This window comes from Mirounga leonina, unplaced genomic scaffold, assembly GCF_011800145.1.
Source record: "Mirounga leonina isolate KUSES-001 unplaced genomic scaffold, KU_Mleo_1.0 Mir_173, whole genome shotgun sequence".
Classification (NCBI taxonomy): domain Eukaryota; kingdom Metazoa; phylum Chordata; class Mammalia; order Carnivora; family Phocidae; genus Mirounga; species Mirounga leonina.
The window spans coordinates 8,457,790-8,485,037 of NW_023270447.1; the positions used below are offsets into that span (position 1 = coordinate 8,457,790).

Sequence of the window (27,248 nt, forward strand, 5' to 3'; positions counted from 1 at the left end):
TAGTATGTTGTGCTTGAGAAAGGGATAGAAAAGACAGACTTAGGCCTTATCCTAGAAGTTCACTCAAAAATCCAGGGTACCCATGTCTTGGCACAACACAGTGAAGAATGCATACAGAATAAAAAGATATACATTTCTTCTTATGCAAATTGAAAATACACTAATAAGAGAAGTCAAGGATTTTGTAAAGATGATATATTAAAATGCTGGGTTTTAAAGTGGTTAAATACCTTGGTTTTATGAAGAAAAAAAGGAAAATATTGAAGCAAAGATAAAAATATGGAAAAGTTCTGAAAGTAATAATAAGAGATTAGTTTTGTAAAATAGAGGAGACATTATTAACAGAAGGCCTTCCTTGTAAAAGCTGAGATCTGGGCTTGGGTTTCATTGGTGATTGATGATACAATGACTAAGAAGGGGAAAAAGATGCTCTGCCCTTTTGTCCTCTCTCAATTATTCCCACCACCAACAAAAATTCCAAGATGTTCATTCTATTTTCCTTTTGTTCAACAAATAGTTATTGAGAACAACTCAGTGCAGTGCACTGTATTAGTTAGTATTTTTGAAGAAGGTGTCTATTTAGGGATAGTAGCGTAAAATGGTTATACAAGTGTTACGGGAAAGTACCCATAGACCTCCATGCAGAGGTTTAGCAAAAACTGATGAAAATGTTGGCTAATATGTTAAGTGCGGTCTTTTACTTCTTCCTAAATCCAAATATAAATTTGGGATCTTAACTCCTCTGAGCAACTTGTGTTATAAAAATGTTATATAATTATTAGTAGGCTAAGGCTTGCATAAAAAAAAAAAAAAAGATAAGATGGGGGGATCTGTCGAAGGCAAGTCCTTGGCTAACTTAACCACCAATCTACCTCCTTGGAAGGAAGAAAATGGAAAACAAGCGCCAGGAATATCCACATGACTTACTTAAGGCAATAACTGTGGCCTAATCTCTATCCCCAAATTAATCAGTGTCAGGATTGTAAATCTGAGAGCTACTTAGAGTAAGAGCCATGTTAGGAGGCATATTATTGAATTCCCATGTTATGCACTATTGAGGGAGGAGAATAAAGGTTTGGACTCTCCTTTAGGGGGAATCATAATCGTGGGAGTTTTGAAAGACTCAAGTAAGAGAGAGAGAGAGTAAAAGAGCCCATGACCAAGAAACAGACTTTTAACTACAGAGAACAAACTGATGGTCACCAGAGGGGAGGTGGGGGGCGGATGGGTTAAATAGGTGATGGGGATTAAGGAGGGCACTTGTCATGATGAGCACTGGGTGATGTATGGAAGTGTTGAATCACTATATTGTACACCTGAAACTAATATTACACTGTATGTTAACCAACTGGAATTTAAATAAAAACTCTAAAAAAAAAAAAAAAGAGCCATGAGTGATAGAAAATATATCCAGGGCACACCATCATGTAGGCCTGAGAGTAAAGAGTCTCCTTGTTGAATATTGTAAAAGATCAGTAATACTCAAAGCCGTGTAAAAGCAAAAAGAGAGATGGGGACTTGGCCTGTTGGGCATTTGTGATCTCTGGGTAATTACAGTGGGATTCAAAAGAAGGCTGGTGATTAAAGGAATGGGATTGGTACAGGTCGAGCAACCCCAGTAAGCCATGTGGCTAAAAAATACGGGGGCAGTAGGTAGAAGTACAAGCAGAATTGAATGCACTTCCTCTTATTATGATGATACACATATATTTATTGCTTAACCAATATGAGAAAAGTATCAGTGAAGATTAAAGAAGTTAAGGGTGTCAGAGTAAACTAGAGCTGCCAGCTTCAGCCAATCAGAATTGGACTGGGAATTCGGGTCTATTATTTGTTTAGTTCCTGATTTTGGCTAAGTTATTAAACACCCCAATGCCTCTAAAAAGAAGATATCCACGATATTTTGTGAGGGTTAGATGAAATTATAGTCCTAAATTACTTTGTAGAATTGTGATAATAAGTCTTCACTGAACCATCATCAACATCATCTTGTGTGTGGACCAGAGTTGTCATTAAAAAGGATGGATTTTTAACCAGAAAATAGATGCATAAATTGGCTTTTGAATAAGGAGGGATGGATTTGGTGAATTATAATACAAGTTGAGGGTATAGGCTAAATACAAGATCATGCCAAGTCAAACATAGGACATGGCGATGAGTAGCTGCTTCTATCAAAATTTTAAGCTGAGATTCAGCTATTAACATTAGTGAAAGGGTAGAAGGGATGAAATAAAGACCGCTTAAGGAAAGATGGATGATGTTTCTGATAGTCCTGTAGATTGAAGGCCGAGAGATGCATACATAATGGAGGAAGAGTTTGTCATCTTGCAGAGTTGTAAATGAAGAATCTAAATTTAGTGTGGTGTAGAGCAGTTGGAAGATTTTTCCTGACTCCACGCAGAACAGAATCAGAAGAAATAAATAGCAGGTGGTTCTTGGCTAGAGATCATGTGTACTATAATGAAGGCAGATAAGAATTAATCTGTCTTATTTATGGATACTCTTGTATAAAACAATCGATTTTTGGAGTTTAGGCTCTAAAGGAAATCTAAATTTAAGGAAAAATATCTGAATCAGCTGATGTGTTTAAAATGATGAAATTCACTATGAATAACACAGCACATCTTACAAGCATAAATAGGAGTGAGATATTGTAATATTTGATTTAAAGGTAATAAAAAGTCTCCAAGGTGACATCAAGGGTATGTCTTAAATGATAATTAGGGCTAGTTTTGAAAGACAAGAGCATATGGAATCTAGGAAATGAATAAATCAGAGTTCACAAGTTAACTTTGTTTTATAGATATGTTGCTATTTTTGTTGTCATTAATAATTCAACAAATATTCCCTAAGTGGCCACTCTGGGCCACAGGCCAAAGGGATGCAATGGATTACAAAAACAGACATAGTTTCTGCCCTCATACGATTTATTATCTGATGGGACAATTAGATAATAAGCAAAGAATCCCTAAGTACGTGTATAGTTACAAACCCTGGTTAGTGATATGAAAGGAATGTACTGGTATATGTCAGCTTGTAGCACAGGGAACTGAGCTGGAATCAGGTCTTTTCCTTGGACAGGACACCGATGATGGAGTGTAAAAGATGAAGAGGAATTGTCTAGGTGAAGGGTCCTCCTAGGCGTCTTCAGGCCAAGTAACCAGAGGGTCAAGCAATCAGGTTTAACTGAAAAAAGGTCTAGAGGGGTTGGAATGCAGAGAGCAAGTGCAAGGGGAGGCTAGATGCCGCTGGGCAAGTAATAGGAGGCAGATAACGGTAGTCCAGACTAGCGGCGTGGTCTTTTTTTTAGGAATGGTAAACAAGTAATTTGAAGAATTTTGATAAGATGATCTGACTGTCTCTCTGATTACAGCATGGGGAATAGTTTGCAGGTAAGAATAGATGTGAGAAAGGAAAAAAGGTTATTTCAGTCGTTCAAAAGAAGGCTACTGGTATTTTGGGATAAGGTGTTAGTGGTGGAGATAAAGTGAAGAAACTATATTCAGGAGGTAAGACAGATAAAACTTAATCATTGTGAAGGGACAGGAAGTGGTAAGGGAAAGGGGTTGGGGAGCAGGGTAATGCAAAGGCAGGAACTAATGACTTGTGGATTCCCAAACCCTATAACAAGAGAAATGAGTCACTGAGAGCAAGCAGGTATGTATACGTTATGCAAAACTGAGGAAATCTTGACTTTTAGGAAATAATTTATTTTACACTCTGTAAGAACTCTTAATGGAAAATAATGTCATCATTATCAAGGCACTATTTTCTTTAATTACACAACAGAAGTAAATTTAAAAACGGGAAAATAATGCCATTGTCAAAAAATAAAGAAAACTAACAGCCTTGTCATTTTGAATCAGTAAAAGCAGCAATGCATTAAAATATAAAAATATAGGAAAATCCATGACACATTTGTTAAAAAGAGAAAAAGCTGATGCATAAAGCATAAAGTTGGGGATATGAGCAAATGCATTTTATGATTTTTTTGGCCCAGCTATTTCAGTAACCTCACAACATCAAACATCTGACTTATCAATATATAATACTTGATTAGAAAATATGTGTTTGAAGGAAAAATTCTCAGTTGAGTCTTAATTACTTTCGTGGACCATAGCCTGAGATTTAGAAATTATTAACAAGGATGGTATTCTTAGTCAGGAAAGAATGTAGGGATCTTTGTGTCATCATTTGCTACTTGAACATATTTTTTTCTTGGTAACATTAATTTCTCTCTCAAATATGGGACCCAGAGGCTGACTGTTGAAGTTGCACTTAAAAATTGTAATAAACAGCTAACTTACAGGTTTTTCAATACAGGGAGAAAAAGGTCCCCAAGGGCCCGCTGGGAGAGATGGAGTCCAAGGCCCTGTGGGTCTCCCAGGGCCTGCTGGGCCGGCGGGCTCCCCTGGAGAAGATGGGGACAAGGTTGGTATTCTTTACTCATGTTAGTACCTCCTGTGAAAATTTAATTTTTTTCAAGAAGCCTAGATATGTTTCTGAAGATTAGGTAACAAATCTTAGGATGGCTTTTTCGAAGTTTCATACATGGTTCATGCGCTCAAAGATTTCAGTTTAGTGTGAGTAATATTATCTATCCACGAAATAGTATGTGGGATGTAAACAAAAAAAGAGAACACAAAAACAAAGGTAGGGGGGAAAATAGCAGATGCCAAAATTGCTTATTTATTTAAATATATAGCTTCTGAAATAAATGTGAAACTATTTAATTAGTTATTTGTATATACTTATGACTTGTGTCTTGGATATTGCAAAGGAAGACTTAAGAATGGGTCACATACCTGTTTGCTAATACTGTACTGAATACAGGGCTGTGTTGTTAAGTGTATGAATTTAATGTGTCTTCTAATATTATTGTGAAATGCTATAACACAATTTATGAACCAGTAATCTGATAATGTGCAACATTTTAGCATTTGGAAGACCAGAGGAAAAAAATTAAGTAATTTTTGATTAATGCGTAATTACATTCTTGTATGAATCAAAGTACTTCCATTAAGAGTTTATAGTGATGATATTTTAGACAAAATTGATTTTGTGAATTAAAAATCCAGTTGCAATATTCCTCAAAGTTCGGTTGACTTTTGGTTGTCAACACTAGAAAGAGAGAAGCAGAGAAAACCCATGATTTCACAATTTAAACAGTGACATTAAACACTAGCACATAATTACATTAAAGTCAAATTTAATAATGGGATGATAGTGATGACAATTGCAATGGTAGGCATGACATATTAGAAATAAACTTTAACTTAAATCTTTCCAATACAGGGTGAAATTGGTGAACCGGGACAGAAAGGCAGCAAGGGTGACAAAGGAGAAAATGTGAGTTTCCTAGTTCTTACTGAGGGACATTATTCATTCAATTTTTTTTTGCTATTAACCGTGGATATTTTTCCATAGTACCAGCTACTTATAATATCCATACTATATTACCTCTTTGGCAACTATTCAGGTAAGATTCAGTCAATTCTAATTAAGCCTCTTTCTGATGTTATGTATTAAGATATGTAATAATTCCAACCCTGAAAGCCTCGCAATGAGACTAAGTCACCAGCAAGTTTACCCTCCATCGCTTTTTCATCATTAATTCATATATCCCTGTGGTTTAAAGAGAAATCATGTCTTAGTGTGGTTATAAAAAAGGATTTTGACCTGGTGGAAACTTGAAAGTGTCTCAGGTACCCCGAAGTTGTATGAACTGTGCTTTCGGAATCTTTGCTTTAAGTACTCTTTCCAACAGGTGGCAGTAATTACGAACAGTGATTGTTTTTCTTTAGTGCTCGGATCTTTTACAGTGACTGATCAGTTATTTATGTAAAAAAAAGGGCAGTTAAGAAGAAATATTTATGCATGTAAGACTCATAAACATATTGAGATCTATTGCTCAAAAGAAGGAGTTCTGGTATACTTAATATATAAACTAAATTTGCATGTGTTTTCATATGAAGGAAATGCAGATTTTCATATATCACTACATTCTGTCTGTATAGAATCCCCCAATCCCAATATTCATTTAAAAGGTAGTGTTTAGACAAATCTTTTAAGTGCTCTGAATGATGCATATCTCATTAAAGAAATCTGGCATTTTGAAAAATTTCAAATATGAAACTTCAATGTCTTAGTATAAAAATCCATTTTTAAATATCCACATTACAGATGAGAGTGCTTTCAATAATAACTAGCAATTTAAAGCTGATTGCAAATACGCAAGTCTGAGTCTCAAGAAGTAAAACAAATCATGTTTCACTGCACTAAATGCAAAAGGCTTCTTTTCTTTTCTATAGAAATGTAGAGATGCATAATGGATTTTGATGAACCAAATGTTCTGTGCTATTATAGCTGAGGCTCTTCTGTCTTCAATTTCAAAATTACTGATTTTTATCTCACCCCAGGGTCCTCCTGGTCCCCCAGGTCTTCAAGGTCCCGTTGGTGCCCCTGGCATTGCTGTAAGTACTCTTCTTGTTCAGCAAATTTATGTCTTCACAGTTCCCTGATTAAATTTATGAACTGTCACGTAACCAGTTGATTTTGTGTGGTGATGAGTTTGTGCGTTTAACATTGAATCAAGTTTAAATTATCTAATATAATAACCAAGCTGATCTTTATAAACAAAAGATGTTGTGACTTCGTTTGAAAAAAAAATAATAACCAGTTGAAAGTACTTAATTTGTAGTAAATTCTGAACATCATTTCCCCCTAGTTAGACAGCTTTTACGTCACTTGGTATACATGAGAAAATCAAAATCAGACATACGTCAGAAACAAAGAATGTAAACCACACAAACAATGGCGTCTTTATAGAAGATAATGGAAATTTAATCTTTTTACTTGGTTACTTGTAAATAGACCAGCTTTGATTAAATTAGAAATGGCTATATTTTTATGATGACTTGTATCAGAATCATAATGTTTTCAGTTTGTGATCATTTTCATTGCTCTACTCTAGGGAGGTGATGGTGAGCCAGGTCCCAGAGGTCAGCAGGGGATGTTTGGACAAAAAGGTGATGAGGGTGCCAGAGGTTTCCCAGGACCTCCTGGTCCCATAGGTCTTCAGGTAAGGTGCTCTCTGCATTATGTACTCAGTCATGTCCACCTACTTCTCACACCAGCTTTTCTGGTGGACGTAAAACCAAGTAGCCTTCCTTGTTCTATGTAGGAACTTGGATACAATGTTTAGCCATAATGACCGTTTTACTTAAATGTTAGCCCCACCTTAGGTATCATACCTCCTTTCTTCATTCTCATTTTGTTTAAAAATGAACTACAACATTTTTTAAGGCTGATCTTTAAAAGTGAAAGGTTAGAAGGGTGCTTTTGCAGGTCTCATAGCAAAAAATGAGTACTTCAGATAGCTAGCAGCAATTAAAAGCATTTTGAGAAAGAGCAAACTTCAATCACCACTACCAACAGACACTGTCAAGAGCGAATTTTGAACAATAAGAGGTAAAATAAACAATTAGCAATGGATCGATCATTTAAAATAACTTATTTTAAATTATGATTTGCATTTTATGAAGCATATTCAAGACAAGAAATTTGAAATTGCAAATCATTCAAATTTTCATTCAAATATGTCTTAAAACTGGACTCTTAAGCAACACTGTGCGTAGTAGACATCTCCTATTCTTAGTTGTTTTTCCACTCTTCCATGTGATGTTCACTGCTTCCTCCAAACTTTGGAAACATCTGGCTTTCTTCTTGCACAGGCTTATTCTATACCTACCTAGTGATCCTCTGGAAGATTATAAAGTTTTGTTTTAAATGATATTTGGGTACCATATGGGTATGAGCTATGCCACACTAGCAATTTTAGAAATGGTTAAATTAAATCATCTAGTTCACTGTCCTTAACCATTTGTGAAATTGTAGAAAAGTAAATAAAAGTTGAATTTATATAAATTTAATTTTTTATCTCTATTTTCATAAGTAAAGTCACAGAATACTGGTTTCTAATATTAAAAGCTTATTATATACATACTTATACAGATTATATTATAAATAACATAATTAATTATATTATCATAGTTACTATTGTTCTAATAGTCAATGGATGTCCCCCAGTGAACGTGATAATTGTAATTTTCCACTTTTATTTTAATGCCAAAATAATTCTTTTTAGACTTGGAAGTGCAAAAACTTCATGTTCATATTTGTGTTTACCTCTTTTATATTTATTAGACAAAAATAAATAAGCAATTATGATTACAAAATATGAGCATGTGTGAGAAACACACATATTTGAAAACAACAACAAGGCATTCAAAATCAGATTGCCAGTGGATATGTTACCATTCATTTTCTGCTTTCTCATTTCACTGATTACTCTGATTCTATAAGGTTGTAATTTAGGAGTTTAGTTCTCATGATTAAAGAAGATGCCTTGCAGCTTATATTTATAAAATATTAAATGAAAAATCACTTTCATTTCTACAATGTAAGGAATCTGCTCTTTGATGAGGGTGACTCAAGAAACTAGTTCACTACAAAATTGATTATATTTTCCCACAGCTACCTCTTTAAATCAGGAATCTGAAAAGATGCTAATGTAATTAACGTGTTCACAATTGCATCTGATTCCTTTAATAGAGTCTTCATAGCAGAATAGATACTGGCAATTATAATACATAAATAATAATAATCTAATATTCTGGTTAAGTGACTTGATTTTTCAATTTGGTGTTTATAATTTATCTGCATTTGAAGGAGACATATAGAACTATAGTTCTTGGATTAAATTCATTTTTTTTTATTTTATTACTTAAGTGGCAAATGATTTTAAATTTACAGACCTTTAAACAGAGTATCTCCATGCATAAATTATTCCTTAGGAGAAAGTTGGGGCATATGAAAACTGATTAACACTGTAATACCATTTAGCACATTTAGTTTCCAGCAACAAAAGAATTTGACTCATTATGTCTCTATTAATTTTCATGATAAGAACATTCTGTCTTAATCAGCTTAAACTATAACCAGACTTCATCAGAAAGAAAGAAAGATTTCAATGTTTTTCTATTGGGAGGTCTCTATTGAGCTAGTATCAGGAATACTCATATGGGGGCACCTGGGTAGCTCAGTCGGTTAAGCATCTGCCTTCGGCTCAGGTCATGATCCCAGGGTCCTGGAATAGAGTCTCACATCGGGCTCCCTGCTAAGCAGCAAGCCTGCTTCTCCCTCTCCCTCTGCTGCTCCCCCCTGCTTGTTCATTCTCTCTCTCTCTCTCTTTGTCAAATAAATAAATAAAATCTTAAAAAAAAAAAAAAGGAATACTCATATGCATAAAAAGAAGCTGGCAATGCAGAACTGTTTTTGTTATAGAAATAAAAGAAAACTATGAATTCTACTATTTATATACTATTCAATTTGGGGATTCCAAATCAGATTTACTCTATGCTAAAAGGAGATGGAAAGGTAGACAAAAAAATAAGGAATGTGATTATTAATTTATGTAGTGTTTATGAGAACTTATAAACTTTAAGAACTTATAAATAACTTTAAACTGTAAGAACTTAGAAGAACTTAAGGGGCACCTGGCTGGCTCAGTCAGTTAAGCATCTGCCTTCAGCTCAGGTCATGATCTCAGGGTCCTGGGATTGAGCCCCCCATCAGGCTCCCTGCTCGGCAGGGAGCCTGCTTCTCCCTTTCCCTCTGCCTGCCGCTCCCCCTGCTTGTGCTCTCTCTCTCTGTCAAATAAATAAATAAAATCTTCAAAAAAAAGAACTTGTAAGAACTTAGAACTTACAAACTTTATAAGAACTTAAACTTATGTGTAAGTTGCAATACATGATACTTAACAAAATGGACTTAAAATGAAATATTAAATGTTAAAATCTACTTGCCTGTTCAAGAATTTAAGTTTGTGTGCTCTATAAATGAATTATAAGTTCTGAGGTTGTGCATCTTGGAATCTGAAATTTTAGCAATCTCTCCCAGCTAGTTTTTAGGCAGGCTAAAATCCAAACTACTGCCTGGCTGTGTCCTCCCAGGAACTTCTCTAGTGATTCTAGAAGCTACTATCAGATTATATTAACCAACTGGGAAGTATTTACAACTGACTATTTTCCTAGACCTCCTAGTGACATTTGAGGAGAAAAAAATGAAATCCTGGTGTATGTTGTCCATTATAAATCAGTAATGAAGATTTTGTCATAGAAATAAATATATGCCACATAAAAAAAAAAGTTTACAAATATACTCAGTAAAGTACCTCTGAGAGGGTACCCAAACTGGGAGTCATGTGGAATTAGTAGGTCATAAAAACAGTTTAGTGGGTTATTACCAGGGTTTTAAAAAAATGAAATATAACAGGATAAGGTAAAACAATATAAATATCAAAGATCATCATCTGTGCATTAAAGGTATTATTTTTTGAAACTCATCTTTCAACCATTTCGCATGTGCACAGTTAGGGGGTAATAAGTGAAATGTGTTTATTGCTGTGGGTCATGGTCAAATAATTTGCAGCCACTGCAGTGAAGTGCCAAGTCAGTAATTTTACTAAAGTACCAGCACAGATTTAGAGCTTTTGCGCTGTGTATTTTTATTTCTTAAATAGATTATATCTGAAATGCTATTGTACAAATATTAAAAATAAAATATGTGTAGGGCGCCTGGGTGGCTCAGTCGGTTGAGCGACTGCCTTCGGCTCAGGTCATGATCCTGGAGTCCCAGGGTTGAGTCCCACATCCCGCATCGGGCTCCCTGCTCGGCAGGGAGTCCGCTTCTCCCTCTGACCCTCCCTCCTCTTGTGCTCTCTCACTCTCATTCTCTCTCTTTCATATAAATAAATTCTTAAAAAAAATTTTTTTTTTTTTTAATTTAAAAAGATACACACTGGAGTACTTAAGCATAAAAAAAAGTTTGGGAGGGGCGCCTGGGTGGCTCAGCCGGTTAAGCAACTGCCTTTGGCTCAGGTCATGATCCTGGAGTCCCGGGATCGAGTCCTGCATCGGGCTCCCTGCTGAGCAGGGAGTCTGCTTCTCCCTCTGACCCTCCCCCCTCTCATGTGCTCTCTCTCATTCTCGCTCTCTCAAATAAATAAATAAAATCTTTTAAAAAAAAAAGTATAAATACTTATTATCTGACCCATTGCAGAAAAAATTTGCTGATCCCAATGTAGGGGGAGGGGAATAGCTTCTCCAAAAGAAGGGTGCGATATACTGATCTGCCACCCTAAAAGAAATCTGTAGGCCATTCATTCCACAGGATATTAACAAATGATCCCATGTTCAATCTACTTGGGGAACAAGATAGCAAAATTTTAAAAGGACTTCTGTATTGCAAGACTTCTCATAGAATTTGATATGTTAGAAAACATTGTGAATTTTCAATAATCCTTTTTTTTTTTTTTTTTTATGGGCGCCTGGGTGGCTCAGTTGGTTAAGCGACTGCCTTCGGCTCAGGTCATGATCCTGGAGTCCCAGGATCGAGTCCCGCATCGGGCTCCCTGCTCAGCAGGGAGTCTGCTTCTCCCTCTGACCCTCCTCCCTCTCATGCTCTCTGTATCTCATTCCCTCTGTCTCAAATAAATAAATAAAATCTTAAAAAAAATAAAATAAATAAATAAAAATAAAATATGTGTAGAGTGTATAAGGTATAAATAAATAATGGTATAATACTAAAACACTTAAAAATTAAAACAATTCATAATCTTACCATATTAAAAACTATTGCCACTTTCACTATTTCTGTCCAATAATTATCATACCTATTTTAAACACATATTTCACACATAAATTCATACTATGCATATTTACTTATATATATTTTATTACTTATATATGCTTAATATTTAGAGTATTAGTATCATATTCATAATCCTATAATATTCCCTTAGCTTATGTAACCAAATTGATTTAGCTATGTTTTCTATGATGAAAATTTTGGAATAATTGAGAATTTTAATTGTCATCACTCCTGTTAAAATAAACACTTTATTGCATGTAGTTTTCCTGTTGATTTATTTTCTTAGAATTCATTCATTCATCACTAATTCAACATTTTATTGAAATCCTAGTTTTTGCCTGATCCTCTGCTAACTGCTAGAGATAAAATATTGACACCTACCCTAAAGTAGCTTATGATTGTAAGTACATAAATAAGTGGCATCATTGTGTTTTTAGGTATACAATTCAAGTATGTGCAAAGTTATGTTGAGATATGAAAGAGGAAATATAAACAATTTTGCATGGAAGAGCTAGTTCAGAAGACCAACAGGAAGTAAAATAATTTCCCCATAAAGACATAGGTGAAATTTGAGTGTAACCTGCTCTGAGTTTATTCTGTAACACAGAGCCCTTCCTAAAGCAATGACACTACAACTGGATATAAAGGAAATGAATTTGAGAGAAAAAAGGAAGTACAATACACCAGGTTTTATGACCTTGTAGATTTCTAGGACTACAAGTCAAAGTAGATATTTATAACCCTGGAGATGTATTGGAATAACCCTGGAATATTTATTTTCTTTTTTTAAAAAAAGATTTATTTATTTGAGAGAGAAAGAGAGCAAGAGCAGCTGGGGGTGGGGGGGGGGGTGCAGAGGGAGAATGAGAAGCAGACTCCTGGGCTAAGCAGGGAGCCCGTGGGGCTGGATCCCAGGACCCCGCGATCATGACCTGAGTGGAAATCAAGAGTCAGTCACCCAACCAACTGCACCACCAGGCGTCCCTGGAATATTTATTTTCAAAAGAGTTTTGTCAAATTGGTACATAAATATAAAAACCTCACTTGGATAGGGTATTCTAAAATAATTTGGGACAAGATTTTTCAGAAAATCCTTGCAATGGCAGTCATATATACTACTTATAAAAGATGGAACAAATGATTAAGTGTCCATGAATTCCCAGACTAAATTATGTATTTAGTGCTTGTAACTAAAATCAAGCAGTATAATATTATACAAAACATAAATTTTATTTGTAAATATAGGTATAAGATTTTATTATATGTAGTTAATACTTGCATTGTCAACATTTTAACAGATGACAGTTTCTGAATCTTAATTTTCTGTTTTTATTTGGTTTTATATCTAATTCTGGCTGTATACTAGAAATTGGCCTAAAGTCTCTTTTTAAATACATGAGTGACTTTTACTGTCTTCCTATTATATTTTCTTAGGGTCTGCCGGGCCCACCTGGTGAAAAAGGTGAAAATGGGGATGTTGGTCCCATGGTAAGTTTATATCTTTTAGGATATTATGGATATTGTGAATTTTCACATTATTGATATCTTTCTTCAGGTTTAGTAATAGGAACAAAGTAGTCCTAAAGGCCATGATTTTTCAGATCGATGCCTCCCCCTTCCTCCACCCAACATGTACCTGTGACCATTGGAGACTTTCAGCAAATATCTCTCTTTCTGTTTTCTTTCTCACTTTTAAGTAATATTATATGTATACATGGCATTACTGGTTGATATGTTGTTATCTATATTTTTATTTCTAAGTGTGTGTATTATTGACATGTATATAAACTGCCAAACTTCAGTTATTTATTAGTTTTTAGCTACAGACTTTGAAGTGGACCAGGTAAAGAGTAGGTAATAGTCACCCATGATTTGGATAATTAGCAAATGTTAACACAGTATTAAATATTAATTGTACTTTGCAACAAATTCTTAATTTAATAAGGAATTCCATCCAAATTAGAATGTTATAACAAAATAATTTGCACTTACTGATTCTGGCTTTCTGCTCTAAGTATAAATCTAACAGTTCACTGGAACTTTGAAATATATATATTTGTTTATTGAGCATTACCTTGGATAAGGAAACAATTATCCAAGGTAATTGAAATCTATAATGAAATATAATGAATATATTTCCTAATCATTCCTTCTTTTCAATAAACATTGCCCCCAATTCTTACTTCCTTCAGAATATATATTTTGATATTTTTACACTTGCATTTTAGATTTTATTTTCTTCAGATAAGAAATCATTCTTTTTATCACATTAAACTAAAAAACAGGGAACATAATAAACATTGCTGACTCAAAGAACTGACTAATACTCTAAGCAGCATCAGGTAAACTGAGAGCTCCTTTCTAGGTAGGACTGCTAAGGTTCCTGGAATCATTAATACATTTCTCTCTGACATATTAATAATAGCTAATAGTAAGGACATTTTGAGCAATGACATTAGAATAAACTGTGACCTTCAGAAATAATTCTAACGCCCTGGTACTCACTACAGACTAATTTAATCACAACCTTGAGGTAAGGGGTCTGGCCGTCAGTATTTTGCAAAAAGTGCCCTGGGGTAATTTAATGCACAACGAGGGAAAGGAACATTTGTTTTAGAAAGACAACTAAATAGTTAATCTTATTTCAGTTCTAACATGTAGAACATAAAAGCTGACACACACACAAAAAGAATATACAAATAAAACATGCTTTTATAGGATTAATAAATTCTAAATCTACTCAAGCACAAATTCTTGTTCCAACTTTGTGTTCCTTTTTTAATCTAACATTCTAGCATATTCTACTATAATATATTTCTGTTGTATTATGAATTCATTGTGCCAGATAGTAGTAATAGCCTAATTTTCTAATTTTTAATCAAATTGTTTGCCTGCAGTCCTAATTTCCCCATAACTTTGTGTAGAGAATCATTTGCTAACATGGTGTTGTATCCATCAAGAATGACTTATAATCCTGCTATGGTTCACTGGTTATGATTTTGCAGCATGAAACTTCTTTTAGTTTTCTTGATTGCAAAATGAAAATATCAGAAATGCAGTTGTGTTTGGTCCTCATAAACTTTAATATTCATCTCTTATAGGGTCCACCTGGTCCTCCAGGCCCAAGAGGCCCACAGGGTCCCAATGGAGCTGATGTAAGAACTGTGACATATGTGTTAGTTATTTTGAAGTTATTTAAGTGTCAGTATTATTTAATGGCAGATGGTATGTAAAGACACAATGGAGGTAATTGCACTATTGTTAAATGTTTAAGTGGACAAGAGCCCCCAAATAATCTACTCACTACATTTCATTTTACAGGAAAATAAACAGGCTTTATGGGGAACTAGTCACCACAAATATAAAAGAAGTTCAAAGTTCACATTCGATATATGTTAGAGAATTATGTGCATGATAATATGTGCGCCTCTTACTTGTAAGACGCTTCCTCACAATTGTATACAGTCTCCCCCATGCTTAAAATTGACCCACTGTTCCAATATTACAGGATTTGAAATGCAATGCCATATTTATCTGTTACCATTAGCAAATGTATAGAATTTGATGTTATCTCTCTTCTGATTTCGCCTTTTCACAATGAAAAACTCTTTTATCCTTGTTTTCAATTGCTCTTCTGTTATGCCTGCTTTTAATTTGGTCAGGCCAGAACTGGGTAAAATAGACTAGGAGCAGATGTACTAAAAGAGGTTTTGGGTTTTAGTTCCCCTTAAGTAATATAAAGGCTAAAAAATGGTTCACACACTGTTTTTTGCATGGATTACATAATTCTTAACCAGAGTCATACTTTGATCTACTGCAAAAATCTACAAAATTATCCCTTATTCTGGCCTATTCGATGGCCAAAGAAATGGAAATTATGTTCCGTGTATCCACCAGCATGACTAGAGTTGGAAAGTTTTGTGCCATATCTTCAAAATTCTGGTGAATTTGAAAATCAATTTAATATAATTAAATTAATTGCCAACCAGTAAATTTGGCAGCTCTATAAAGGGCATCATTTTATCCCATCCTTCAAATGATTTGGAATAGTCTTGCATATATTTCTCCTTCTTTGAGAATTACTAGATATATATTTATGAATTTGTTATTTTTATTGCAAGAATAAGGATAACTATATACTCCTTTTCCTAAACTGCAGGGACCACAAGGACCCCCAGGATCCATTGGTTCAGTTGGTGGTGTTGGAGAAAAGGTGAGGAATGGGGGCACCTGGGTGGCTCAGTTGGTTAAGCGTCTGCCTTTGGCTCAGGTCCTGATCTCCTGGTTCTGGGATGAAGCTCTGCATTGGGCTCCCTGTTCAGCCAGGGAGTCTGCCTCTCTTTCTCTTTCTCTCTCTCTTTCTCTCTCTTTCTCTCTCGCTCTCTTCTTCCCCACGGCTTCTTCCCGATCTCTCTCTCTCTCTCAAATAAATAAATAAAATCTTTTTTTAAAAAAAGGTGAGGAATGTAGTGATGCACATTTTGACACACAAGAATTGATGACTTTGATGATATTGGCTGATATTTTAAGTGCTTCTAATAGTTCTGTCTTTCTAAGTATTTTACACATAGTTATATGAACTGCAGCCCATCTACTCTAGTAGTTAAATAATTAGTGGTAATATGATATTGAGATATCATGTTTTTTTATTGCCAGGTATTGTGCTGAGTAGTGGACATAGGTTATTTCCTTTAATCAACACAATGATGATAGTATTATTATTATCCACATTTTAAAGCTGAGACAGCTGAAGTTTAAAGAGTTTCAATAATTTCTTCAAAGTATAGTCATTCAAAACTAAGTCAGGCTCTACCCTTATGTATGTCTGACTAGACTAAGTATCTCTAATAACACTCATTCCTGAAAAAGAAGAGATTGGTTGATGTAACTGACTTAAACAGGAAAAAGGAATCCTTCAATTACAAAACAATTAATCATTCATTTTGTCATATTTGGAGTTACATTTTCATTACTAATAATATGACCCATCTTTGGCACTTTTCAAAATACTTGGCGTGTGCCATAACATCTGGGCTCAGAGTAGCTTCATTGTCTCATGAAAATGATTACACTTACAACATCTCTTTCTTTTTATGAAAATGTCAGAATGATTCTCTGAATTCTTATTTATGCATCCATGCTCATTTCTTAATAGAATTTTTAAGAAAATTGACATTGTTATTTGTTTTATTTAAAAAAATAAGTTATTTGCCAGTTTTGAGGGATGAAAATTAAAATTCATACCATAAAATATTATACAGTGAAAAAATGTAGGTTTTCTAGTTATTAATTAGATGACATCAGAAGTATAGACTTGCCCTAATCGTAAAAATGATTCTGTTGTTTGGTCTCAAAGATTTTTGACATGTCACATATTGCATTTAGTTTATTTTAAGTAGAAGATTTAATGCTCAGAAAAAAGAAATGTGATAGGATTAGAATGTAGTATTTTGATGTGTATATCTGCTGAACACATTCTACCATTTTGATTATAATTAATCCTATATGGTCAACCATTTAAATAGTTTCTTCACTACTAAATTAGAAGCATTTTAAAATTATTATCTAATTCTTACTGCATAAAAAGTCAATTTTTTTTTCTGACTCTTTGTTTATATTTTTAAATTTAACGTTGTGTGTTGAAAACGTGCAAGTGAGTTGGGATGGAATTTAAAGAATATTTTTCATTGAGCACAGTTGTCATAGGAAGAATAGCAGCAGAGATAACTGGTCTCTGATGGCAAAACTGTAGGAGACACATGAAGACAGACACAACTTTCCTCTTTCTTTCCTTGGCATCATCCCCTCTGGCTGTAATGTTGACTAGATAGTTGTGAGAACTAGTCTCTAGTTTTAGTTTTCTCCACCTAGAAAATTCTGAAATAATTCCTAATAAATAAATTCTAAATTTAAAAGCCTTTTCAGCTTATCTTACAGTTTCTTAAAGCCTGAGGGTACAGTAGAGTAAGTTTAAGTACTTCAGTTACTGCTATGGTTTCATCTTGTGTTATTCTTGAAGATAAACATGGATGCCAGAGGTTTGGAGTTTGGGAAAACTCTTTTTTCATATTGTTTCCATTTGTTTAAAAGCTACCTGGTAACACCTGGCTAACTTTGAGTCTCAAGAGAATACAGTATTGTTAACTATATTCACATTGTTATATATTAGATCTTCAGAACTTATTCATCTTGTATATCTGAAACTGTGTAACCTAAGACCAACATTTCCCCATGTCCCCCACACCCCAGTCCCTGGTGACCAGCATTCTATTGTCTGCTTGTATGAGTTTGGCTATTTTAAATTCCACATATAAGTGAGATCATGCAGTGTACTGTGTATATTTAAAATATAAAGCATTTAAATTGGACATTTTATAGTTGATTTGAATGGCAAACTGCTTTAGTCTTATTTCAGAGATATGAATAATAGGCCATAAAAATATTACTTATATATCGTTTCATCAACCCAAGATACATGACTGATTTGTTGCTTTGTAAATAATATGTGTAATATTTTATTTGTAAGTTTTATCTAAAATAACAGGTAGAATTTGCTACTCATCTTGAAAGAGAAAATAATTTACACACAATATGACTACTAATAAATTCCTAGAAAATACTTGATATCTTCCATCATTATGCAGATAATTCAAGAAGTTAAAATATGTGCATATTCTCGAAGAATCAGAAATTCGGTACACTGAATAGCCTATCCCCTGGAGTTATGTTTATATTTAATATAGGGCATTTCAAACCAGGTAATGAGCAATGGGTTTATACCAGTATTATTGGAAATAGCAGAGTTAAAAATTAAAGGGAATTCAGACCTGCCATTTTTTAAAACATTTAAAACAATTTCCACTTCAGAATTTCTAGTTCCACTGATTTTGTGTAGAAACATGGCACATAAATATACTGTATTATTTCACTTGGATGATTACTTGAATAAAATACTATGCTTTTCTCACTGTGAAACATTAGTAACAGACTTTCATAACAAAAATCTAATAGCCTAAGAAGTTTATTTATTGTCTACTGAGCTAGAAAATAGCCACCCCTATTTATACAGGGAGAACATAAAAGCTAACGAATTTGTAATATGTATATCCTCAAAAGGAGCAATTTTAATTAGTATCTAAGTATCTTTATGTATCTTATAATACAGGATTTTTCTGTGTTCTTAGAGCTCTACTAAATATATTTTATAGGACTATCAAATACTACCAAATGATTTGCTTAGTTGCTATTGTAAAGATAAAGTAAATTAATATTTTAGTAAAAATGAAAGTTCTTTAATCAATAAACTAAATTGTAATATGAATACTGATACAGAACAAATACAGAACTTGTTAGGAAACATGCAGATGTCTGTTTTGTGTGGTTTGGTGGTAACTTGAGATTAATGCTCTATTAACTAATTGATAAGAATTGTAGCATTCAGTCTACCCTGTTCTGCCTTCTTACTTGAGAAATAAAACTACCGAGGTCAGTAATAAGAAAAGTTCCTTCCTCTTAATAAAGTCTTCTAACTGCCTTTTAAACAATATAATGATTTAAATTCTAGTTTAAAATGTTGTGGTCATCATTGAAGGCAGTTTTACAAATGTAAAAATATCATTTCTGTGTTGTTGTTGTTGTTGTGTTTATTTGTTTGTTTGCCGTTTCTGTGTTTTGAAGCTCATTTGCTTTCCTCTTCATAGGGTGAACCTGGAGAAGCAGGGAACCCGGGGCCTCCTGGGGAAGCGGGCACAGGTGTAAGTACTAGTCTATTGTTGGGTGTAGGGTGTTAACAGTTTGGGAATTCCTTTTAGAGTATATTAAACATGTAACTTAACTCCTAGCTGTAATTCAGTTATTTACTTTTCCTTTCACATTAAAAATAATCACAAATGCAGAATCCTTTTGTTTAATAATTTTGTATACCCTTTGCATATTTTGATTTACATAGAAATTGAAAAAAATGACATTTGTTAGACGTAAGTTAGAGCATTAAAACTCTAAGCTGTTTATACATTTTTTCGTGGACTGTTCACAAAAGAAACAAACCGTGCTAAGTCAAACAAACATGTAAGAATTGTATTAGGATTGTATTCATTCTAATTTAGATTGGTTCAAACCTGGAGTGAATTTGACACCCCAGGACATATTTGGCAATGTCTGGAGACATTTTTGGTCGTCACACTTGGAGGAAAGTCACTCTTGATGTCACACGCTGGGATCAAATTAGTAGAGACGAGGGGTGCTGTTAAACATCTTGCAGTGCACAGGACAGCTCCCCCGACCCCGGGAGGGTTGTCTGATCCAATATGCTGAGGCTAAGAAATTCTGATTTAAAGCTTATAAGATAATCGTTCTTTTTCTTATGTGGTTGTAGGGCCCCAAAGGGGAAAGAGGAGAGAAAGGAGAAGCTGGTCCGCCTGGTGCTGCTGGACCTCCTGGAGCTAAGGGACCACCAGGTGATGATGGCCCGAAGGGTAACCCGGTAAGTGAGCTTGGTCCCTTTTAAAGTGGCATCTATGTCAAAGCCACGGTGGAGCTTCTCACAGAAGGGTTAGAAATCATGAAACTCTGGCCCATAGCTGGTGAAGCTGACTTTTCATCATTTCATATATCGATTAGCACTCTCCATTAATTTCATTTTTTAAAAAAATTTCTAGCAGAAGGGAAATATTCTCATATGGTTTTGCCATGACTTAGCTCTTAAATATCACAATATCATGACTTTATGAAAATATTTTTATTTATCTTCTTTCTTTTAAAAACATCATTCTAGGGTCCTGTTGGTTTTCCTGGAGATCCTGGTCCTCCTGGGGAACCTGGCCCTGCAGTAAGTATCATGGGGAAAGAAAGGAATTATTTTGATGGGGTGGTTCCCAGTGTCTCTATTATTAATAATTAAAGAAAATTCTTGAGGACTTCAGTGGATGCCCCCAAAATAGAAAGGAAAAGAAAATGTAAGCCGCAATCACAGCTACAACAACAGAATCCATATAGTTGAGGACAGTTAGACCTACGTTGCATGATTATTTTCTTCATTTGGGTTAGTTTTCCAGACTTTGCTGGGTTGTACAAACTGAGTAACAGCATTACTATTATTTCAAAGCTACAGCATCTTTGTTTTTATTTCAGTCTCTCCTATGTTGTAAATCCTATCTCAGTGTGCCGTATTTGTTCATGGTGCAAGGTGCATTGCAGTTCTATGCTAATTACATCCTCTTTCTTTTCTTATATTAACAGCATACTGTATTTTAAATTTAATGTGGTGGCAGTTTCACAAATCTTTATCGAAAGAGTGAGAGATACCACAATCCTTAAAATACAACTGAAAGATTTTAGTAATACTTTTATTTGTCCATTTAGTATGATTTATCTCAAGGACTCAGAGAGTATATCATACCTTTTTGTTTTAATAAAAGTGAACTCATAGTGAGAAATATCTGAGATCACTTTCTATTGCCCATCATAGGGTCAAGATGGTGTTGGTGGTGACAAGGGTGAGGATGGAGATCCTGGTCAACAGGTAAGTAAGCACACTATTTTTATTAGATATTTACATAGTCTCAGGACATTTTAAAGAAATAATCAGACTTTCAAAAGCATAGCTATGTGGGTACACATTTTTCTGAAAGGATTATCAGTTATATTTGAATTTCAGTTCAAAGTCAAACTTACATGGAGTTTCTTACTTGATGTGATTTATAAGTATCCTTCATAATAAAAAAAAATGTAGTAATACCATAGTTGTGATTTTGTCATACTATGTCAAATATAGCTAGCTATCTATCTGTACTGAATAAAGTTATTTTAAAAACACAAATAAGGCTGAAATGAAGACAGCCATGTTATCAGCCTATCATTAGCATGACTGTACTGCAGTTACTAATCTAAATGAATTCAACATTGTATTGGACTATTACTATTATTTAATTTGAGAATGACTCAGTAGGGGCTTTGGCCACTTATGGTTATTTAGGGAGAGGGAAAGGAAGGCACTAAGTTAAGTAGGAGCCAAAGACAAATCACACCCCTAACATAACTTTGTCTCTAGAGCCATTCCCCACTGGATATTTGTAGGTTATTCTGTGTAGATAGGACGCATGGTCATATCCCAATGTGCTGAGTACTCCTTGGCATGGAAATGCTAGTTCTGTACAAGAAGAAATTTAGAGGTAACAGTTTTATGGTTCCACAAATGTATGTGATGTGAGTAAAGTTATTAATCATATGATTCTGTTCATTAGTATGTCTATTGGCTGCTTGTCAGATATAAGTTAGCACTTTTTAAAAGAACAGTTTGAAGAAGGAGGAATTTGATTCACTTTCTTCCATCTATGGAAAAGTTTTCCATCTGAACTTACCAGTTCTAATAATAGATATTGAGAGAGAGTCTAGGTACCTGAAACAGAGATGAGATTATCCAGGAAAGGTAGATGTGGGGAGATGAAGAAAGAAGTTTGGTTTCAGTCCAGATGTCCAAGAACGCTCTGAGCTGTAAAACAATACTCAATTGCTTAAAAGGTATTTTTCACATTTTATAGGGTCCTCCTGGCCCATCTGGTGAGGCTGGCCCACCAGGTCCTCCTGGAAAAAGAGTAAGTTCTTAAAATTCTTTATTTGAAACATCCACTCATTATCTACTGTGTGTATAAACTCACATAATATTCTTGAGCTGTAGGCAGGACATTACAATGATGCTGAGATATGTAAGTCGTGGAGAACAGGGTAATTTCGTATATTTGTCAAAATTCTTATTAAAATAGAATACACTTCGACAGAAAAATAGAAATAAATAGATCTTGTTCAAAATATTGGCTCCAGGAGATCGTAGGAGATTTACTTGAACTTTTTCTTACAATTGTACTATTTTCATAATAAAACCATGTTTGTTGACCTGCTTCTTGCAACACTTATATCAATGTACATTGTTCCCCTGCACCACCTTTAGTCTATTTTCTGACCTCCCTGCAAACAAAATACATTTCTTAGGTTCATTCCCCTTTCAGTAATCCAAAGGCACAGAGCCCCTGGGATCCTGTTGTTTTCTAATGGTAGCTTTGTTTTAGGGGGATTTTCATACTACACATCCTCATGTGCATATTGTATGAACAGATTTTCATTTTGTCCCTCAGCAATATAAATTCAAATCAATATTTACAAACATTTGTCATTGCCAGAAATGAATTTAGTTTATATTAAACGTCTTCTCTGAATGCGATTTTGTCTTCACTGACCAAGTGTTTTTTTGCCTTCCTCCTTCCCCCTTCATCTACAACATTCTAGATAAGATTCTTATTATTTTGTTGTTGTTGTTGTTGTTGTTGTTGTTGTTGTTGTTGTTAGCCCCAAAGTATGGTCTTGGTAGAAAAAAAATGTATTACAAAACAACCATTGGGCTGTTATTCTTAGAAAGTAATTACAAAGTGTAACATGATATTTTGAGATCTATTGCCTATTTTTACCTGCAGTCTGAATGCCATTAAAACTTTCTAGATGGATGAGTAAATGATAATAAACCTTCCTAATAGAATATTGATCAGAATGTTACGAGTGGCAGTGATACTGAGAAACAAGATTCTGTTATTGAACAAGTAGGAAAATTAAGTTGTCATTTGTAGTACATGTACATTCTGTCATGTATTTGTAATACGGAAGAATAAATGCACATTTCCTTAAGCACTAGAAGATTGTACAGTTTGTGTCAATAAGCCATGGAATTTTGATCTCAAGTTCTCATTATAGCTATCTGAAACCAAGAGCTAGTTCCATGCTCTTTTATTGAAAAAAACTCTTAGAGGTCACTAAAATAATTTAAATATTATAAACTGCACAAAATTTACCTGCTAAATGGAATTTTAAAGACTCCAGCTCATATTGCCAGAGGGAAGTTCACAATAAAAAATTAAAATAATTGATATTATTAATTGATAGAAATACAGAGAAATATATATATACACACCATGTAATGTTTATATATTTTTATTATATATGCAGTTATATATGTGCATATATTCTTATTATATATTCTTTCCATCCCTATGCTTTCATGCATAAATGTGAATGGTCAAAAGATAAAGTGTTAGAAGGAAACATCCGACCCATATTTACCCACACTAAGATTCAGATCAGAGATTAGATTCTTAGGAAAGCCTTCCCTACTGTCAAACTACAACACTGTGCCCATTTTATACACCTCCTTCTTCTCTGCATATTTTATAATGTACTGTCTTTGTTAATTTTGATGTCTATCTTCATAACTAAACTTCATGAACTCCTTAGGATTTCACAGGGTTTTGTTTTTGTTTTTGTTTTTTGTATTCTCCATGCACATTTCTGGCACATAAGGACAATTTAAGTATTTTTTACATGAATGGAAGAACAGATAAATTATAGAATAATGTTGTAAAATGTGAATAGTGGGGAGAGGCTTAAGCTATGTATTTTATATGAAGCATATTTCTCATGGTGAAAAAAATCTGTGTAACAGTGGCTACTGGTAGAAAATTAACTGGGGCCTGTTTTGTTGTCTCATGTTTTAGGAGTCATTTTCCAATCAGAACACGCATTAGTTAATGAAATTACAGCAAGTAGTTTGCTATATTAAGTCCTTGACCATCTGCTTATGCAGATATATAAGAAATAAATGACTAAGACAAGAATTTGTCCATACACATTATTAATTTTTTTCTATTCTCCTAGAAAAAGTGTGTTTATCTGTTTTCATCCCAGTCTTTCTTTATAAAGAATCTGTATCATCTGGAAAAAAATACATATGTGAGAAATAGGGACGCTTGGGTGGCTCAGTAAGTTGTGTCTGCCTTCAGCTCAGGTCATCCCGGTGAACTGGGATCAAGTCCTGCATCGGAGTCCTGCATGGGCTCCTTGCTCAGCGGGGAGCCTGCTTCTCCCTCTGCCTGTCACTTCCCCTGCTAGTGCTCACTCTCTCTCTCTCTGACAAATAAATAAAATCTTAAAAAAAAAAAAAGAAAGAAAGAAATGAAAATGGGAAAAATGAGGAAAAGAACATAGAAAATCCATTTAATATGGATTTCCACCATGACAGGTATCAGGCATTCATTCAAAGAGGGAAGAAATTCTTTTGGGATGGAGAAACTCTATTTGAATCACAATTTTGTGTTTGTGTTGTAGTTTACTTGTGTTTAAATTCTCTAGCCTCCAAACTCAGATTTTCTTTTCTCCCTTGCAGTAAAAGCAATATTTTTGTTACATTTTTAGACAGCTGATGACTTGCTTTTTTTAAAAGCCAGATATTTATAAATCTTCTATTCTATAATGTTCATGTGTGTAAATGCAATCCTTTGAGAAGACCATACCTTGATGTCACTAGTTTAAGGAAAAACCTTCATAGAATAAGGAAAAGCCCATTGTTCAGCTGAATCTCATGATTTCTATTTCCAAAATCATAGTCATTATGGTTGTTTAGGTTTGCATATGTTAATATTTTAAACATCACACCAAATTAATTTATGACAACATTTTTACACTAGGAATTATTGAAGTTGATGCTTGTATTCAGCAATCCTCTTTAAATAGCATGAAATTAAAAAGAAGCACTTAAGTTTTAAGAATATATTATTCTTGGGGCACCTGGGTGGCTCGGTCGTTAAGCATCTGCCTTCGGCTCAGGTCATGATCCCAGGGTCCTGGGATCGAGCCCCGCATCGGGCTCCCTGCTCGGCGGGGAGCCTGCTTCTCCCTCTCCCACTCCTCCTGCTTGTGTTCCCTATCTCTCTGTGTCTCTCTCTGTCAAATAAATAAATAAAATCTTAAAAAAATATATATTATTCTTAACATAATGCTGCTGCCTCAAGAGACTGCTTCAGAATTTGTACATTTCTTCCTTTGGATTGAGGCACAATATGTGTCTAATCATATTTGGCGTTACTGTGATGATATTGAGAAAATAATGACCGATGCTACATTCATTGATTCTCTCTGAGATAAATGAGTTCACAGAATGCTCTGAGTTTGATAAAGTGCTGGATACTCATTTCAAACGTGGATTTAAAAGACCATACAAAAGACTAACATGTGCTCACCATTAGCATATTAATATGGCATCTGAAAGAGAGAAAGTCATCCTCCTGCCTAACCTTATTTTCACCAATTAACACCATATCCACTACTCTTCCCAACCTCCAACCTCAATTTCAGTTGCTGATTTGAGTACAATTCATTGCAAAAATTGAAGTAAACAGATGGAAAAGAGGAGAGTCTGGGGAAAAATGAAATGTAATTTCTCAAAGATCATGGAGTTTTTTTTTTTAGACTGTCTGTACTTATGTTTGAACTTGTGCAGAAAATTTCAACATTAGATTAATGCTTGTTAAGGAGTAATAAAAATTCAGCTGATTAGTGGACATGAAATATTTTATAATAAAATTGTAAATTTTATGTGTCTTAGAATAAATTATTGCAAATGTATATTGGGGGTAGTTCTAGAGGCCAAAGCATTTTTATTGTATTCTTATTGGGCTATCAAACCAAGTGCCCTGTTTTTGTTGATTTGAAAGGTACTAAGAAATGGTATAAGTGAGGATCTAATGTAATTAATAGAACAAAATTTAGATATAATGGGAATTATGACATCTCTTTATCTTGAAAAATTGATGATTTCTTTGATACCTTGAATGTTAGTGTTCGTATTATAAATGATTCTTTTCTCATCATTTTGTTACAAGATTTAGAAATGTCATGTTTTATATTTCACAGGTTACTATGTAAATGTAAGAAGAAAATATGACTATCAGATTTCAAAATCTGATTACATATTACAGAATCATAGTATATCTTATTTTTTAGCCAACTCAAAATTTTCCAGTTAAAACAAGTAGTTTCAAACATGGAATTTGTATTTTTCAGGTATTATAAACAGCATGTATGGAAAAAGTAATTTGTTGACATGGTGTCTACAAATGTATTTTGAGAGTCTGTTTTGTTTGACCTGACTCTTAGGTTGCCAACACGGTGAAAAATATAGGTAAAATACTTCAATGTATAAAAAAAAAAATCTGATAATCTTAGTAATGATAGTAACAATAGCCAATGTTTGCTCAGTGTGTTTTTATGTCCCAGGCACTGTTATACGCCACTTAACATTTCTCAACTCATTGAGTTCTTATGATGACTCTGGGAAATAGCTCTTATTATCCTCCACATTTTGCAGAGAAGTAAACTGAAGCTCTGACGTGGTGTATAACTTTCTAAAGATCACAAAGCTAATTAGTGGCGGAGCCAGGATGTGAAGCCAGGCAGCCTGAGTCCAGGCTTTATGCTCTTAAGCACCAGATTCCATATCTGCATTTGATACCCCTACACTGGAAAGCTTGAAAAATACGTTTGCATGTGTTATCTCGTTTAAATTTAACAACAATTCTATAGCAAGAGAATTTTTTTTTAAATTTTATTATGTTATATTAGTTACCATACAATACATCATTAGTTTTTGAAGTGGTGATCCACGATCCATTGTTTTCGTAACACCCAGTGCTCCATGCAGTACATGCCCTCTTTAATAC

The 27,248-nt window shown here is 34.2% G+C and overlaps 1 protein-coding gene across 1 annotated transcript in view; it reads left to right on the forward strand.

The window, feature by feature from the left end:
* Nucleotides 1–27,248, forward strand: part of COL11A1 (collagen type XI alpha 1 chain) — a 203,325-nt gene that overhangs the window by 153,233 nt on the left and 22,844 nt on the right. Inside the window, exons 42-53 of the mRNA XM_035020280.1 lie at nt 4,324–4,431; nt 5,296–5,349; nt 6,420–6,473; nt 6,974–7,081; nt 13,147–13,200; nt 14,814–14,867; nt 15,872–15,925; nt 19,413–19,466; nt 20,087–20,194; nt 20,486–20,539; nt 21,179–21,232; nt 22,251–22,304. Coding sequence (XP_034876171.1) covers nt 4,324–4,431; nt 5,296–5,349; nt 6,420–6,473; nt 6,974–7,081; nt 13,147–13,200; nt 14,814–14,867; nt 15,872–15,925; nt 19,413–19,466; nt 20,087–20,194; nt 20,486–20,539; nt 21,179–21,232; nt 22,251–22,304 — 810 coding nt within the window. The remainder of the gene's footprint in view (nt 1–4,323; nt 4,432–5,295; nt 5,350–6,419; nt 6,474–6,973; nt 7,082–13,146; nt 13,201–14,813; nt 14,868–15,871; nt 15,926–19,412; nt 19,467–20,086; nt 20,195–20,485; nt 20,540–21,178; nt 21,233–22,250; nt 22,305–27,248) is intronic.